This window comes from Telopea speciosissima, chromosome 7, assembly GCF_018873765.1.
Source record: "Telopea speciosissima isolate NSW1024214 ecotype Mountain lineage chromosome 7, Tspe_v1, whole genome shotgun sequence".
Lineage (NCBI taxonomy): Eukaryota > Viridiplantae > Streptophyta > Magnoliopsida > Proteales > Proteaceae > Telopea > Telopea speciosissima.
Genome location: NC_057922.1, coordinates 21205152 through 21224051, shown reverse-complemented (window position 1 = coordinate 21224051; position 18900 = coordinate 21205152). Strand labels below are relative to the sequence as shown.

Genomic DNA, 18900 nt, shown 5'->3' with positions numbered 1-18900 from the left:
GTGTTGGTTTTGTAGTGAAGCACGCCTCAATCTTCCCCCTGCGCCAGAAGTTGCTTAATACCGGATTTTGAGAGCAGCGCCGGATCAGATCAGGCTTTTATTACAAAATTGGGTTTTTTTTCTTGCAAAATTGTTGAAATCCAGGCTCAAAACCTCAAGAACCCAATGGTGTTTATACTTGCAACTCATCATCCCAAATCGTTTAGGGAAGATGAGTTGCAGGTTTTTTATTATTTTTCTTATAAGGGTATTTTTGTCAGTTCACCCTTTGATTTTAACATTGTTAGACCTAGACTAACATAATAGATGTATCTGTTAATTGTTAAGAACCTCAGGGGGTATGCAGAATTTTTCAAAATTAAAGAATTTTTTTCATAATTACGTCAAACCTCAGGGGTACATGAAAAAAACCCTTTTTTCAAAGCTCAAGTCCTTTAACTAAAGATTGGCCCTTGGAATTTTTCTTCTACGATAAAATACCGGACCCAGGGCAGCAGGGCATGTGGCCCTAAATTCTTAGGACTTCCAAGTAGGCTTTTATAAGAGGTAGGGCTTAACTCTGGCCAAGTAGATCTAAACCAAACCAGTTCTAAGTAGGGCTTTAGTGATCAAAGTTACCGACCACCTTGATTTAAGGGAAACTCCAATTCCTCCACCACATGGCAAGAAGGTTATGACCATGTGTCATCACCACAGTCCATCTCCAATTGTCCACTTGACACCATTCCTTCCTTCGTCCTAACTTCTCCCAATGCCGGTGGGTCAAACGGATACTTAATCACGAAGCTAAGACATTATCCACAACTCTCAAGATTTCAACACGTGTCACACATATATGGCGAATCCTTTAACTTATCTTCCTCTGAGAAAAAATCAACGACGTAGGGAGAGAGAAGAAAAAAAAGGTTAAGAAATCCAATCGAAACCCGTAAGAAAGCAGAGCTGCAAATTCGGAGTAAGTAAGAGAGAGAGAAAGAAAGATAAGCAATAAAAGCGCTACAAATGAAACTCAATCGCTTCAATTATCGTTCTTCGTCCGTTCTTCTTCTGCTATCTATTGTGGTTTTCTTCTTTGCGTTTTGTGAATTAGGGTCTTGCAGTGACGATAATCTGATCAAAATGACGACCTTGGGTGGGGTTCGTGAAGTTGAGGGGTTTCAGAACAGTTTGGAGATCGATGAACTCGGCCGTTTCGCTGTTGATGAACACAACAAGAAAGAAGTATTTTCATTTTCCCTCAAAAATCTTTTCATGCTCTCTCATTCTTTGATCATTTGGATTTTCTGGATTGTTGTTAATTTTGTTCTTGATTTCTGGGTTTGTTTACTCATGTAGAAAATCCTCATCTTTTTAGCCCTAATTCAGCCCGTTCCTGTTTTCGTTTGATTCTTCTCTTGTCTTGGATTCATAACATTTTCCGGTTAAATTTCTTATAAATAAATTACCCTCTTTGTTAATTCCTTTGAACTCGGATCTCCCCATTTACTCATTTTTGGTTCTTCTTAAATACCCCAATTTTTATTTATTCCTCCTGTTTTGGTTTTGGACTTGGTATTTTTTTTTTTTTGTTTTTGAGGTATTTGTCTAGGGTTAAAAGTTGAATTCATCCTTGATTTTTGATCTTCTGCGCAGAATAAGATTCTTGAGTTTTCTGGGGTGGTGAAGGCGAAGGAACAGGTGGTTGCTGGTACTCTCCACTATCTCACTCTGGAGGTGGTTGAGGCTGGTAAGAAAGTGATCTATGAAGCCAAAGTCTGGGTAAAACCATGGATGAACTTCAAGGAGTTGCAGGACTTCAAGCCCGCTAGTGCTTCGGCTTCGTTAACTTCATCCGATCTTGGTGCTAAGCAAGGTGACTCTATTCTATAAATTGAAACGCTAATTCTGTCAGTTTATGTTAAACAGTCTCAAGAATTTGGTAGTGATACGTTATAGACGACAATAATTTAAGGTCCTGTTTATTAACTATTTGTAACAATGCATCTCATGCCAAAGGAGTTATAGTAGTTAAAGAATGTTTTTGATTCACTATCTGATACAATAAGACGGTGACAATGATCCTAAATGATGTCGGATCATAGTTCTTGTGGATGGAACTTGATGGCTGGTCTTCTGGACCAGAACATAGCATCAACATGCCGGTGACCTTCCAATTGTTGTGAAACAGAAATGCACTATTTGCTGTTTGATTCGATTGTGAGACCTGACTTCTGTTATATGTGAGCAATTTAAGTGTTTTGGTTTAGGTAGGCACATCAATCGGTATTTCAGGGGAATAGCTCTGTTGCTGATTAAGTTTGAGTCTCTCAAGGCTGTATTAATGTAGAAGATAGCATCGATGATTTGTTGTAGATAACTTGTTCTACATTGAGCCCTCAGTTCTACCCTATGTTATGATGTTCCTTATTGCTTTTCTCTATTTCATAAATCTTCCTTTCTCTTTTGAAGAAGATTTTGGTGTTAGTAGATTTTGCTAAATTCAGTCAAATACCTCTGGATGTTAATGCTTTCTTTGTACCTCATTTAGAAGCAAAAGAAGTCATCTGTTTTATGGAGTTTAGAGACACTGTCTATTGGATTACACATGATATTTCATACTCTGGTCGATGCTAGAGCATCTGGTGTACTGTTCCTTGGAAAACCCCCATGGCACGGTTGAGTCTGGTTAATGTAAATCCTGTATGAGATCATTAGAAGAGTAATGGGTCATTGGAAAACCCCCATGGCACGGTTGAGTCTATACTGTAGCTAGGGCCAAACAACAAATGGTCATAATAATGTTGTGTTCTTTTTACATAAGCTGATTACAGAATTACAGATTGGTTGACTGAATGTGCACTGCATAGGAATGTGGTAAGCTTATGAAGTTATTGAGATGCTGGTTTTGCATGATTTCCTTCACTCTTATGACGGGAATTGATTCCTGCTATTTATAAGTGCATGTAGTATGAATATGATGTTGCTAGTACTTCTGTCTAATGGAAGGAAAAAAGATACGGACATATCAGTTCACATATATGCCTTTAAATATGAACTTCTATCATTTTTCATGCATACAAAACATACTTCTGAAAGATGAAGAGGGCATCCATATGCTTCTAGCGACTTTGTTTGATTGGACTCAGATTTATAAATGTGGCAGTATAGTACTTTTGCGAGTCTAAAGCCCTTGATAAACAGTTTTAATGCCCATGCATATATATATATAACGTACATAAGATTTGGCCATATTTCACCATGTTTGAGGGACTATCCTAGTAATTATTATTAGCCGGTCGTGTCAATCAGGCCACGAGCCAGGAATGCGAGCAGTTCCTGCACATGATCCAATAGTCCAAGATGCAGCAAATCATGCTGTGAAGACCATCCAGCAGAGGTCCAACTCTCTGGCCCCTTATGAACTGCTCGAGGTTCTCGTTGCAAAGGCTGAGGTTCATCTTCTGCTCTGTTGTTTTATTTATCTATATCATGTGACACCTCTTTTCTAATCATTTGCATAGATAGAGTGCTCGTTTTCTTAGCATCAATATAGAAATAACAATATATAGGGCTATAAACAGGCTGTTTATGTAGTTCTAATTGATGATGGATATTGAAGTTATGCCATGTGGGTTCTGTGCAGGTGATTGATGAAGTCGCCAAACTCAATTTGCTTCTCAAGGTGAAGAGGGGGAGCAAGGAAGAGAAGTACAATGTTGAAGTACATAAGACTGTTGAGGGTAGCTTCCATTTGAATAGCATGGAACAAGATTCCTCCTGAATTAATGCTAAAAGCAGTGTGGACTCATTAAATACTGTTTGTCTAATTTCCGACTCTTGAAAACCTTTCAGAATCTTGTGTTGAAATAATCTTCGAGAGCTATAAATACTTGTGTTGATCGTGTGCCTTCTCTACTATGTTGAAATATCCATGTGTTGTTAAAACAGAAATTCATAGACGTTATATATATATATATATAGGTAAAGGTAAGGGTTCTCTGGTTTGGCAGACCATTTAATTCTTCCTTGGTCTGCTTTCATTTCTTGCAATGTGGCAGGTTTTAGTAATCTGACGGAATTGTCGGTTTTTATAACCTTTTAGTCGTATCAGTGGATATTGGTAACGAATCGGCCAAGAATCAGGATTGGTCTCGTCCAATACTGATCCGATATGGGTGGTTCTGCTGATCAAATACCAATTCCTTGAACCATGCTTGCAAACATTCCTTTACTTGATCTGTTTGATTCTTGAAGTTAAGATCCACAATATAACCTGTGCTTGATCAGTTTGGTTCTTGAAAGGTTCTCTTTCCATTTAGGCCTATTTTTTCAAATCAGTGAGTTCTAAGATTGGAAGATGGTTGGCCAAAATTTGGTTCTACATTTGAGAATCAATGATTATTTATTATCTATGCAGTTAAGATCCCCTAGCTACAGTGTAGAAATGAAATTTTACTTCCAGATCAGCCATCGAACTAGGATTCTAGGAGTTGGTATTGAAATATTTATATATTGGGTAATCTGAAACTCATTTCCTACTCACCAAGCTATCCAGGTATTGACTTTATTCTGTGTTATCTGCCCTCCATTTTAGGCAAGTAAGAGCAAAAGATTAAACTGTTCAGTAAGATCTTAAAAGGATAGTGTAACAAAATAAGAATGTCTTCCACATAGTGATCATAAATCTCCTTAAAGTATACCTAGAATCCGAATATCTTTTATAAAAAATTATTTGCCAAACGTATTTCTGCTTCAAATTTTTACAAGGTGTCGAAAATGAGCCAGATATCACATGGAAAGGAGTAGGAAAACTAAAGGTTGTGTCCCATGAAATCTTAACAACCTCTTCAAGTGAAGGATTACTTTTCTATCACGCTGCCCCTGTGGATGGTAATTTTCATGCGAAGCAAATGGAAACACAACTGTCAGTTTCCCCATGATTCTATTATCAGAGCTTTCCTTTGTTTGGGAAGTTATAACTATAGAAGAGGGGTTGCATACGCAACGGGTTTCATTGTAGACCCCCAACCTCAAACGAATCTCTGGTGTAATTGAAGATTAGATTGCTATATTGAACTATATAATGTGATTTGTAGTGATTCTTTGCCTAGGTTGGAAGATTTTTTGGGGGAAGGGAAGATTCTTATTCAAACGTCAAGTCATGATGTATATTTCTATTATAGAACGAGAACATCCTGGTTTTATCTTTCCTTTCTACCTCTCCCAACCTATTGAAATAACAAACCTTTATGTGGACTTTTAACAAGTTTTGATTAATCATAATAATAATAATAATAAGGGAGAACATTCTTTGTGGGGGAGCGCAGGGACCACATGCACACATCTCGGGAGCAAAATTTCCACCTTTCATGGGGATAGGGGGCGGTTAGTCATTTCATCCTCTCAAAACATTTTTCCTAATAATAATTAGGGATAGACAACATTACCTAGGTCTGGGTGCATGCAGTGCGCTGCGTTGCTCCTGCGCCCAGACACAGGACCGACAAAATGATCGTCGCACCTATGGGAAAGGCAAAATTTGTTGGGGGCACGATGGTCATTTTGCTTATCCTATGTCTGGTTGCAGGGGCAGCTCACTGCACGCACCCAAATAATGTTCTTTCTCCTTAATAATGATTAGGGAAAAGATTGTTCATGTTGCCACGGTGTACAACCCTCTCACAATCTCTCTCTACCCCTCCCCTACCTCATTATCTCCCTGTTCTCCCCACCACCTATTTGAGGAACCATTTAATGCGCTCTTAGTTGGTGGGGGGTATGTAGGCAGTATGTCTTAGGGCAAGGGTTCTATGAACCAACATCATATATATACTCTGTCCCTAAGAGACATTGATTTATTCATTTTTAAGGAGAGAAAAAAATGAGAAATTTTTTATGCATCGACTCTCTCTCGAGACCTAGACTACATTGGTGTGCCTTCTCACATCCTGACCATTAGGAGTCACATTGATACTCTCTTTCTCTCTCCTCCCTCACCATGTAAACCAGCTTGTTAATAAAACCATTTTCTTAATCATGATTTTTGTGGTATAGGAGATTCCTCCCACACTGATGGAGTGGAAAACCCTCCTAATTGAATAGTTGAAAAAGGTACCACTCTTGGATTACACGTGAGACTGTGGCTGGATGGCCAACAATCCATGAGTTTTGCAATGTCATCCAACCAATTTATAAGAAAGAGAATTTCTTATTGACAACCCGTGTTTAAAAGACTTAGTCCCATATGTAATAACACCCGTCTCAGCCCTAATCCTGATCTTCCCCTAATCTTTTCCTCTCTTTCCAAGCAATTTAAGACCCAAATAAGAAGACAAAAAAATGGAGGAAATCAACTCGACCCTATCAAACTGATAGGTAGAGCAAACTATACCCATCAAACAGAGTAAATATAGAATAAGTTGTACATTTAAAATAAGTTTGATTCAAATCATAAAAATCGAATTTCTGATAATCTCTTGTGCCTCTTCAAGTTTGAACATCCATTGCAACGATTTGATAAATGGTTCATTCGGATATTCCCCCTAGAACCATATAGGAGATTTTTTTCTTGTACGTTTAGTGTTAAATAGATCCATAAAATCGTCAAATCATTTCAATCATGATTTAAATCTTTTTATTAATTCTTCATTTTTCCTTCACTTAAAAAGAAAAGAAAAATCATTCGTACTCATAATTAATGTTGGATGATATGATACTCAAAGAGTTTGAAGACGATAGTTGGATCTCTAGAATTTAACTCCACCCAACTCTTTTTCCCATGTGCGCCATATGTTCTTTAACAACTATGGTGGTGAGAAAAACAATACAACTTAGGACTTGGCTGTGTCGGTGGTGTTTGATAGGACTTGGCTGTAATTATGGATTTGTGGCCAGTCGATAAAAGAGGGTTTTTAGCTTCGGCTTCACCCAGTTTTATTGAGTTTTTTCTACCAGCTTTCTTACTTATTGCCTTAATCTTCTTTTTTACTCCAGCTCAACTATCGGAAAATTATTGCCTTTAGTACTGGGGGTGTTGCTGTGCGCATCATGCGGCGCAGCAGCGGCCATGTGTGCACAACGGGTCCCACCGTGCGCACATGGCCGCCGATGCGCACAACAGCACCCCCAGTACTAGGGGCGATAAAGATCCTCCACCATATGCAGGTACGGATTCAACATTGATGTCAAGGAGGTGGGCGTGGATTGTCTTTGGCTCTTTGACGGTGAGTCTTTTATTGGTTTTAAATCATATTAAATCAGCTAGCAAGTGCAAACAACCCATACAAACTACTAATAAACACAAATAATGATCATCATCACATTGCATTCTTGTCCTTTCGGGTCAAATGCACATGTCTTTATCGTACTGCAAATATCGCGAGATAACACAATTTTTGAAAATTTCCCTCTACCCTTGGGTGATAAGAAAACTCCTAGGTTATGCACCTCAAATAATAATTTTATCGCACTGCAAATACCGCGAGATGTCGATGACTTTCAGGAATTTTTGCTCCACCTTTGGGTGATAAGAAAACCCCAACGCCACGCATCCCAAATACTTTGATTATATTATCTTTAGATGGACATACTACATTTTTATGAAAAGATCAGTAATTTTTTGAAATCCCAGCACCTTTGGGCATCTGGAACTCTTAGACTACTATCCTTTCTAATCTATATGCATATCACATCGTCAATCTTTGACAACACTGCCTTTGGATTAATGTTATCTATTCCACTGTTTTGACAAAACCATAAAAGAATTCACTAGGCCACTTTGGTGGATCATCATTTTATCCCCTCATAATTCTTCAACTTGATTTGCAGCAATATAAGTGAAAATAAACACATTAAAAGGTCCATAATGTGTTGTGACATATACAATCATCGTCAAAAGTGGTAGTGGTCAACCCAAAATAGTCCAAATATCTTCAAAGTTGCATAATCGTTCAAAACGGGTTCCATAATCATCAAAATTATTCAAATAGGATACCCCAAAATATAGATTTTGAAAATATGAACAAAACGGGCCATCCCAGGACAGAATCTGATAAAAGAAAAAAAGATATTCCAGAACAGAATCCGAATAAAAACCAGCATTCCAGAACAAGAAAAACAAGCTGGAACAAGAAAAGTGTTCCAGAACTATTTTGGGAACAAGAACACAGCCCCAAAATAGTTCTAAACAAATGATTTAGGTTTGAGGCAATGTGGTTGAAACATGCAGACTGCAAAAATGTGGCCAATAGAGGCTGGTCGATTTCTCCTGCAGGTTCGGCAGTTCAAAAGCATCTAAGGAAGATTCAGAATTGTCGCAGGATTTTTCAAAAGTGGAATCGGGAGACCTTTGGGAATATCTATCTCAATATTAATAATCTTAAGGCTGAATTGGCTCATATTCAAGGCTTGCCTTCCTCTCTTTTCTCACAAGAGAAGGAAACAGAAGTTCAACGGCTACTAGAGGAGGAATTGCAGAAAGAAGAGGAACATTGGCGCCAAAAATCCAGAATAGAATGGCTTCAAAGCGGGGATCAAAATACAGCCTTCTTCCACCTTACCACTCTGCAGAGGCGTAGCCAGAATAAGATCCTTAAATTAAAGTTCTCAACAGAATTTTTTAGCACTGGTATAATACCTGCCGAGCTGAACCAGACCCTAGTATGTTTAATTCCAAAGGTCAAGGTACCAGAAACGACTGATCAATTCCGCCCAATTAGTCTGTGTACTGTTGTCTTCAAAGTCATTACAAAACTAATGGCGGATAGACTACACGGTGCTCTCCATCAACTCATATCTCCAACACAATTGGCATTTATCCCTTCTCGGCTTATTTCAGACAATATACTTGTAGCACATGAGATGTTCCACTACATAAAAAAGCAAAAGAAGGGAAAGAGTATGTTTCTTGCCTTAAAGTTGGATATGCGCAAAGCCTACGACAGATTGGAGTGGGATTTTATTGAGGCTATGCTTAGGAGAATGGGTTTCAATGATTTTTGGGTGGTTAGGGTAATGGCTTGTATACGTACAGTTTCGTACAATCTTCTGGTCAATGGGGCAGTAAAAGGCTCGATTCAACCAACAAGGGGAATCAGGCAAGGTGACCCAATTTCTCCAGCTATTTTCATTCTATGTTCACAAGCCTTATCTGCAGTGATTCAAAAAGCGGAGGAGCAAGGGGAGTTCAAGGGGATCAAGGTAAGACATAGAGGTCAGCCTGTGACACACCTTCTATTCGCTGATGACTGCCTTCTCTTTTCTCAGGTAAATTGCAGCAGATTACCTCTCTTAAATCTTGCTTAGATCTTTACTGAAAGGCATCAGGGCAAGCAATCAATCTCCACAAGTCTACACTTACATTCAGCCCTAATACGCATAAAAACTTTAAGAGACGGTTCTCAAGGGTGCTAAAAGTATCATACGGCGAGGGCCCATCAAAATATTTAGGCCTCCCAACGGAATTTGGCTCTTCTAAGAAGCTCTTATTCTAAGAAGTGCAGGACAAAACTTTAAGCAAATTGAAGGGGTGGAAAAGTAAATTTCTCTCACATGCTGGCAAGGAGGTTCTCCTCAAATCTGCCATCTCTCCTATGTCAAATTATGCAGGAACACATTTCAAACTCCCCATCTCACACCATGAGAACATTAGGAAAGCAGCTGCAGTTTTCTTTTGGGGGGATTCAGAAAAAGGAAGAAAATTGCATTGGATCTCCTGGTCCAGGCTCTGCCGGCCCAAATGCCGTGGTGGTTTGGGTTCTAAAGATTCCAGAATTCAAAATCAAGCTCTATTGGCAAAAGCTACGTGGAGGATTTGGTCTTCCCCTGAAACACATTGGGCAAGATTCATCAAGTCAATCTACTTTCCCAATGGAGATTTTCTTAATGCCAGATTGGGCAATAAACCGTCCTGGGGGTGGCATAGCCTGCTGGAAGGCAGGAACACTCTTCTTGAAGGTTTAATTTGGCGCATTGGGGACGGTACTCAGGTGGATATTTGGAGTGATAAGTGGATTCCATCCACACCAAATGGGAAAACCCAGCATCCAAGGCCGAATAGGTGCTCACTAACATGGGTAGCAGATCTCATCAACCCAATTTCAAGAACTTGGAAAATGGATGTGCTACGACAACACTTCCAACATGCAGATATACAAGCTATCATCAAAATCCCACTCAGCCTCTTCCCCTCTCCAGATTCACGTGTTTGGGGGGCATCAAAAGATGGCCGATTCAGTGTAAAATCTGCATATTGCTTACTTTCAAAATTGAGAGAAGAGAGAGAGGCAACAGCTTCATCAAGTTCACATGTTCATGAGTGGGATCTTATTCCAGAAGGAGTTTGGAATCAAGTTTGGGCTATTAGAACTCTCCCAAAAATTACAACCTTCATCTGGCGAGCATGTAACCAAGCAGTGGCGACTGGGGAAGGACTCTCTTCAAGACAAATTCAAACTGACCCCTCTTGCGTGAGATGTGGAGCTGCAAGTGAATCGGTGGATCATCTCCTCTTTGACTGCCCGTTTGCTAGGGCAGTATGGTTTGGCAGCTCACTCTCTTACTTGCCGCCAGTAGATAGGGAGTCAAGAGTTGCGGATTGGTTAAGTAGTTGGGACATCCTTCACAGACAAGATAAGAAGACGGCAAGACAGTCACTCTCCCAAGCCTCCTTCATCTACTGGTACCTCTGGAGAGCTAGAAACGATGGGGTTTTTCAAAAGAAGCAATGGACTGTGCATGAAGTTATTCAAGTTGCGGAGAAAGCTTACAGAGAATTTGCAGCAGTACAGATGGTTGAGCCAACCAACCGGGAACCAACTGTAGCACAACCACCAGTGACGGTGTGGAAGCCACCCCCTGCAAGATATTGGACGGCGAACTGTGATGCAGCAGCACCACACGATAATAGCAAGGGTGGATTGGGAGTGATCTTCAGAGACTCGCTAGGCAGAGCGAATAAGGCCATCTCACTCCCCCAACCTTTCTTCTCGATACGCCAAGGGGAAGGCCTTGCCATCAGGTTGGCTCTCTCCACTACTCTACAAGCAGGCATCACAGACCTTCAAGTTGAGTCGGAATGTCTGGAGATTATCAACTTGTTATCAAAGCCTGCGAGGATTCCACACCTGGAGGTCACAATGATCTTGGAAGATATTCTCATTTTAGCTAGATCTTTCATGTTGGTTTCCTTTCTTTATGTTCCAAGGATTGTCAACCATGTTGCAGACACCTTGGCCTGGAAGGCCCTGTCATGTGTGTGTTTGACAGAGTGGCCACTATCCACCTCGTGGCTTCAGGACTCGTTAAGGCCTGATGCCACTGCTTGTTCACACAGTTTATCTCAATAAATCCTCTATTTACCAAAAAAATAAATAAACATCCTTAGAAAACACTTAAAACGTTTTTTTTTTAAAGTAAATATTGACAATACAACTATCCAACCCATAAAGGAAACTACTCTCTTTAAAGTTAAAGAATTCCCACTTTCCTAAATCTTGATTTTTAAACTAACACTTTTTCTAAAACTCTTAAACATCCTTACGAAAACACTTCAAACGTTTTTTTTTTTTTTTTGTAAATATTGACAATACAACTGTCCAACCCATAAAAGAAACTATTGTCTTTAAAGTTAAAGAATTCCCACTTTCCTAAATCTTGAAAACCGAATCAGATTTTAGTTAAAGACGATGCAAATATTATTACTTCTTCTTCACTGTGTGAGGTGAGAATATCATATTGAGTAGTGATGGAACACAGTGTATCAGGGTTTTAGGATAGGTATTGGCTTGCCTATCTGTATTGGTAATATTGATATTGGATCGATGGTACAATATAGACTTGTGTAAAATGGTTAATAAAATAATAAATCCATCTGTATTGGTAATATCGATATTGGATTGAGATGTTCTAAGTCCAAGCGCTAACACCAAACCCCCGGGGGATATATATATATATATTGGCTCTTGAAGGGAGTGTTCATATGTTGGGGGACCGTTCTCTTCATGGGAGCGCAGGAACCACATGTGTGTGGCAGCCAATGAAAACGTGCGCTGTGACACATTGGGGGTTGAATTTTTGTAATTCATGGGGGGTTGGCGATCATTCCCACATTTCCCCCACCCCCCAACTATGTCGGGGCGTGGGTAGGGAAATTTTCTCTTTGTATGTTTTACCCATATTATTGTAACAAGAAGTAAAAGTGAGATTTGGAACTAGAATTTTTGAGCTAAAGTTATTGTGGCGTTTTAGGTGTTCTTGGGTGAATCATCTTCAGCTTCGCCCGTAGACATAACACATGTACATTGGTGTGTGAACCACGTTAAATTCGTGTGTCATCTTTATTTGCTCTATTTTCATTTCTATTCGTATTTTGTGGCGTTTGTTTTAACGACCATTACTAATTTATTTTAAGGGGCGATGCTTTGTGCACTGCAACATATTGGGACACAAGATGCGTCCAGACACATGAGATGGGGTGGCATAAGAGCGGGGCAGGATAGGGCAGTCATTTCGCCCACCCCCAATGTCTTTGGGGACATCCTGCGCCCCAATGCATAATACATTTTCTCTTATTTTAAATTAATTCCTACTATATTTTCCTACATCGAGGGAGGTAGGTATAAGACCCAAGAGGACTTGGAGGGAAGGTATCTGACTTTTGGGGTGTACTTAATTTATTGATTGAAAATAAACCATGGCCGCCAATGTCTCATGTCTGGTTGCTCTTGCTGCCTCAATTTCTGAATAATGCCTCGGATCAGACGTTTGAGCCTGGATAGTTGAAAGTCAAAGTGTCAAAAGACGTAACCTTCTCGATCCGGTAGAACGAAGCCAATCCGAGATAGAATAGTAAGTCTATTGGGGTCCATTAGGAGCCATGTAAGTCTCACTTGCAGCGGGTTCCTATCATCACCAGTCCCCACTCAACATTGAGTCAATTTAAGACTGCGACAAATAACCGCTAGCTTGGTTGGTTGGAGGAATTGCAAGTTGGTGCATGCCCCCCAAGAGGTCAATTTCTGAGAAGATCAGAGGAAATAATGCCTCGGATTAGACGTTTGAGCCTGGATAGTTGAAAGTCAAAGTGTCAAAAGACGTAACCTTCTCGATCTGGTAGAACGAAGCCAATCCGAGATAGAATAGTAAGTCTATTGGGGTCCATTAGGAGCCATGTAAGTCTCACTTGCAGCGGGTTCCTATCATCACCAGTCACCACTCACCAGTGAGTCAATTTAAGACTGCGACAAACAACCGCTAGCTCGGTTGGCTGGAGGAATTGCAAGTTGGTGCATGCCCCCCCAAGAGGTCAATTTCTGAGAAGATCAGAGGAAATAATGCCTCGGATCAGACGTTTGAGCCTGGATAGTTGAAAGTCAAAGTGTCAAAAGACGTAACCTTCTCGATCTGGTAGAACGAAGCCAATCCGAGATAGAATAGTAAGTCTATTGGGGTCCATTAGGAGCCATGTAAGTCTCACTTGCAGCGGGTTCCTATCATCACCAGTCCCCACTCAACATTGAGTCAATTTAAGACTGCGACAAATAACCGCTAGCTCGGTTGGTTGGAGGAATTGCAAGTTGGTGCATGCCCCCCAAGAGGTCAATTTCTGAGAAGATCAGAGGAAATAATGCCTCGGATTAGACGTTTGAGCCTGGATAGTTGAAAGTCAAAGTGTCAAAAGACGTAACCTTCTCGATCCGGTAGAACGAAGCCAATCCGAGATAGAATAGTAAGTCTATTGGGGTCCATTAGGAGCCATGTAAGTCTCACTTGCAGCGGGTTCCTATCATCACATCACCACTCACCAGAGTCAATTTAAGATCTGCGACAAACAACCGCTAGCTCGGTTGGCTGGAGGAATTGCAAGTTGGTGCATGCCCCCAAGAGGTCAATTTCGAGAAGATCGGAGGAAATAATGCCTCGGATCGGGCGTTTGAGCCTGGATAGTTGAAAGTCAAAGTGTCAAAAGACGTAACCTTCTCGATCCGGTAGAACGAAGCCAATCCGAGATAGAATAGTAAGTCTATTGGGGTCCATTAGGAGCCATGTAAGTCTCACTTGCAGGGTTCCTATCATCACCAGATCCCCACTCAACATTGAGTCAATTTAAGATGCGACAAATAACCGCTAGCTTGGTTGGTTGGAGGAATTGCAAGTTGGTGCATGCCCCCAAGAGGTCAATTTCTCGAGAAGATCGGAGGAAATAATGCCTCGGATTAGACGTTTGAGCCTGGATAGTTGAAAGTCAAAGTGTCAAAAGACGTAACCTTCTCGATCTGGTAGAACGAAGCCAATCCGAGATAGAATAGTAAGTCTATTGGGGTCCATTAGGAGCCATGTAAGTCTCACTTGCAGCGGGTTCCTATCATCACCAGTCACCACTCACCAGTGAGTCAATTTAAGACTGCGACAAACAACCGCTAGCTCGGTTGGCTGGAGGAATTGCAAGTTGGTGCATGCCCCCCAAGAGGTCAATTTCTGAGAAGATCAGAGGAAATAATGCCTCGGATCAGACGTTTGAGCCTGGATAGTTGAAAGTCAAAGTGTCAAAAGACGTAACCTTCTCGATCTGGTAGAACGAAGCCAATCCGAGATAGAATAGTAAGTCTATTGGGGTCCATTAGGAGCCATGTAAGTCTCACTTGCAGCGGGTTCCTATCATCACCAGTCCCCACTCAACATTGAGTCAATTTAAGACTGCGACAAATAACCGCTAGCTCGGTTGGTTGGAGGAATTGCAAGTTGGTGCATGCCCCCCAAGAGGTCAATTTCTGAGAAGATCAGAGGAAATAATGCCTCGGATTAGACGTTTGAGCCTGGATAGTTGAAAGTCAAAGTGTCAAAAGACGTAACCTTCTCGATCTGGTAGAACGAAGCCAATCCGAGATAGAATAGTAAGTCTATTGGGGTCCATTAGGAGCCATGTAAGTCTCACTTGCAGCGGGTTCCTATCATCACCAGTCACCACTCACCACTCACCAGTGAGTCAATTTAAGACTGCGACAAACAACCGCTAGCTCGGTTGGCTGGAGGAATTGCAAGTTGGTGCATGCCCCCCAAGAGGTCAATTTCTGAGAAGATCAGAGGAAATAATGCCTCGGATCAGACGTTTGAGCCTGGATAGTTGAAAGTCAAAGTGTCAAAAGACGTAACCTTCTCGATCTGGTAGAACGAAGCCAATCCGAGATAGAATAGTAAGTCTATTGGGGTCCATTAGGAGCCATGTAAGTCTCACTTGCAGCGGGTTCCTATCATCACCAGTCACCACTCACCAGTGAGTCAATTTAAGACTGCGGCAAACAACTGCTAGCTCGGTTGGCTGGAGGAATTGCAAGTTGGTGCATGCCCCCCAAGAGGTCAAGGGTTTGACTCTCCTGGATTGCATATGGTGCCAAAAAAAAAAGGCACCTTTCTCCCCCTCCCCGCCTCCCCCCTTAGTTGTAGATTGTGGGCTTGTCTTAGTCTTCCCCTTAGCTTGTAGTTGGCTTTTGGGCCCTTGAGTAGGATAGACCAAAAAAAAAACAAATTTTAAGACTACGGGGGAGGATCAGGTCCAACCGTTGGATGTTCATTAGACACGTGTCTCATTGAAGACAATCTAGATCTAGCTTTTTTTTATGGGGTAATTACTATCACTATCCTACACTTAACCTATATGTACTAAAATTACCTTACCTTTTAACTTTTTTTTTGAAACTACCCTCTTTAAACTTTTACATCTTCTTCTATCCTCATGTTTTTAAATACCCAGATTGCCCTTCCTTTTCACCTAGTAACCTCCGCTAATCTATTTAACCTACCATTCTTCTCCTGTTTTTTACTATTTTTTGTCAGTAAAATAGTAAAAAATGAAAGCATCCACCCGCTTCTCTCTCCCGTTTTTTACACCATTCGTTTTTTTTTTCTTCAATTTTTTTATTCAACATTTCATTCTCATCATTCTTCTTCAAACAGATCATGGTTCTAGGTATTGATTTTGCTAGTCATCGATACTGTGTCAATACCATATCGGTAGCATGGTACAGACAAGGCGTAAAGTGGTCGAAAAACTCATTTTTTAAGGAGACTCAAGAGTATTTTTGTCTAATACAACCGATCCAGGCCGATATCATATCGGTATCCTATCGGTTTTGCAGGTTACTGATACCCGTTTCGATACCGTGAACTAAAACCATGGAACAGATCGAGTCTCTTCAAAGCACCCCACTTCTTCTCTCCCTTCCTCTTTTTATTCAACTTGCCTTTTCGTATTTTTTATTTTTTATTAACCTACAACGTGATTCTCTAGTCGTCACTCTTCATATTCGCATAAGCAGAAGGCAACCCTCCCTCTCCATTACAATTGATCTCTACACAACCATCTTCATCTCTCCTCAACATCGCAGCCATGGGATAGAACGGCACAAGATTAATCATCGGATTTTCTCTGCCCTCTTGGCAATTTCAGTTGAGAATCCATGAAAGATGGATTGGTTTCAGAGAAGGAAACACACCTATAACGGAGACGAAGGAGAAGAACTAGATCACAGTGAGGATCAAGTCGATCTGTTCGAAGAAGAACGATGAGGATGAAATGTTGAATAAAAAATTTTGAAGAAAAAAAATTGAATGGAGTAAAAAATAGGAAAGAGAAGAAGTGGGTGGGAGCTCTCATTTTTTACTATTTTAATGACAAAAATAGTAAAAAATAGAAGAAGAAAGGTAGGTTAAATAGATTAGCAAGTTACTAGGTGAAAAGGAAGGGCAATCTGGGTATTTAAAAACATGAGGGTAGAAAGAGATGTAAAAGTTTCAAAGCAGGGTAGTTTCAGAAAAGAAGTTTAAGGTAAGGTAATTTTAGTAAATATAAGTTAAGTGTAGGGTAGTGATAATAATTGCCCCTTTTTTTCTTGGTGAAAGAGAGGTTGTGAGTTGGATTTTTATCTTCTCAAGTGTGGTACATTGCCCAGTACACCACACTTAAGAATCCAACCGTCCATCCAACACCTTGAGATAATCGAGATCCTCTATTTTTGCCCTACACGTACTGCCGTGTACACCCCAGACACAACAGGGTGATGAAAAGACTGCCTTGCTGTGTGTGAGGCAAACGGTAGTACTGGGCAGGCAGAAGTAGAGGATCCGGACTCACCCTGGAGAAGATAAAAAGACTCACTACCCAATCCCTGTGAGTCAGTCATCATACAAAACCACTCCTCATGAACATTCCCCCTATACTATACACTCTTGATTTCTTGGTCTCTCTCTCTCTAAAATCTAAAATGGGAACATGCATCCTTGCCTTGGATCTTCTTGGTTTTCCTATTACTATTATCAGTACTGGAAACAGCTCTATGCGCAGACTGGAGATTTGAAGCTTGTAGTAGAAGTGTCAGTTGCGGTGAAGGACCCAACATTAGTTACCCTTTTTGGATTGATGGTAAACAAGAATTCATCTGTGGCATCCCGGGCTTTCAGCTGACCTGCAAGAAACGGCAGCCCACCATCAATTTATCTACTTCTGACTATGTCATCCGTGATATCTCCTACCAAAACCAAACACTTCGACTCATTGATGCCAAGATTCAAACAGAAGGCGGGTGTTCATCTCAAATTCAAAACCTCACCCTGGATAGCACACGCTTCCGTTGTGGTCCAAACCACGCAGATCTCTTCCTCTTCCTCAATTGCAACCAATCCCTCCCTTCTGAATATTCAGTTCACGGGATCAATTGTAGTTCCGTCTCTTCTATGGCGTTACTCGAAGACGATCCCTTGTTGGATAAAGCGAAGGCTTTGGGGTACTGTAATCCAACGGTAGTCGCACCAGTTGACAGGAACAGTACCGGAGTCGCTGATGTGAATGGGGGGGAAATCATCATATTACACGACAGAGCTGTTGAAGGAGGGGTTTGATTTGATATGGAGTGCTACTGACTGCAGCAAATGCAAAGGAAGCGGTGGGCACTGTGGGTTTAATTGGACCACTTACAACTTCGTCTGTCTATGCCCCGATCGCCCACACTTAGTCAGATGCGGTACTTGTAAGTTCAAAATCTCTGTTTTCTTTTCTCTTAATTTCTTCTCTCAAAGAATTGTTCCTCTTCGATCTATTTTCTATAAAGTTCTCTGATCGATTATCATCATTATCATCAAACAAGCAGTCTCAAGAATTGTTCCTCTTCGATCTATTTTCCATAAAGTTCTCTGATCGATTATCATCATTATCATCAAACAAGCAGTCTCATGGTCCAGAATCAAATTTCTGATTATTGTCGCATGTTTCAAAATTCCATGTGTGACCCTCCTTTCTCTTTCTCAGATACAGAAAAGGTTTTTTTTTTTTTTTTAAATTTTATTTTTAATGAGAAAATAAAATATATTACAACTAGACAAAAGATGATAAAGAACAAGGTATTGAACCCTGAACATAGACAATCTGATTCGAGGTTTTAAAAAACAGAATCGGGAATTGAATCGGTCACGGCTGCACAACCGATTCTAATCCAAATCAGTCGATTAACCGCTCTAATTCCAAATTTTTGAAACTGTGATCTGAGTGCAATCTGGCCCATTCAAGCAGGTCTTTGATCTTAAACTTATGGGATAGGTTACATGTAAAGGTATAATTAAGAGGGTTAAAATGGTCCCTTTATTTTTAAGTTTTAAGTTAACACCGTTACTTCCAGAGGGTGCGGTTGTAGTTTTTTCAAATCATGGGATGACATAACATTCGCACATGTACTAATGTTACAAGAATTTTTTCCTAAAATTTATTGAATAGGCTGTTCTCAATTTTTTTTTTTAACTTTTTTTTCTTTTGTTTTTTGACCACTAATGAGATTGAAATTGTTGGAGAGAAGATTGCATTCAGAGTTAAATTGCTACAATATTTACTATTTGAATTAACAAGCTATTGCTTCTCATGATTTTGAAGCAGTGAAC

The 18900-nt window shown here is 40.4% G+C and overlaps 1 protein-coding gene across 2 annotated transcripts; it reads left to right on the top strand.

The window, feature by feature from the left end:
* The first annotated feature begins 966 nt into the window (after positions 1-966).
* Positions 967-3930, top strand: LOC122666846 (cysteine proteinase inhibitor A). 2 transcript variants are annotated; one of them, XM_043862936.1, is made up of 4 exons: positions 967-1221; positions 1633-1852; positions 3289-3431; positions 3623-3930. In XM_043862936.1, exons 1-4 carry the CDS (start codon positions 1003-1005, stop codon positions 3758-3760), a joined length of 720 nt encoding a protein of 239 aa, XP_043718871.1. In that variant the 5' UTR covers positions 967-1002; the 3' UTR covers positions 3761-3930. The 2 variants fall into 2 exon arrangements, with proteins under 2 accessions (XP_043718871.1, XP_043718873.1); XM_043862938.1 differs by lacking the exon at positions 3289-3431 and having other exon boundaries at positions 972-1221; positions 3623-3741.
* The last annotated feature ends 14970 nt before the right edge of the window (positions 3931-18900 follow it).

Bases quoted from the DNA above. Each gene is read 5' to 3' on its own strand.
- LOC122666846 (XM_043862936.1), top strand. From the start codon at position 1,003: ATGAAACTCAATCGCTTCAATTATCGTTCTTCGTCCGTTCTTCTTCTG. The intron at 1,222-1,632 runs GTATTTTCATTT...TCTTCTGCGCAG, and splicing joins ATGAACACAACAAGAAAGAA to AATAAGATTCTTGAGTTTTC. The intron at 3,432-3,622 runs GTTCATCTTCTG...GGTTCTGTGCAG, and splicing joins TTCTCGTTGCAAAGGCTGAG to GTGATTGATGAAGTCGCCAA.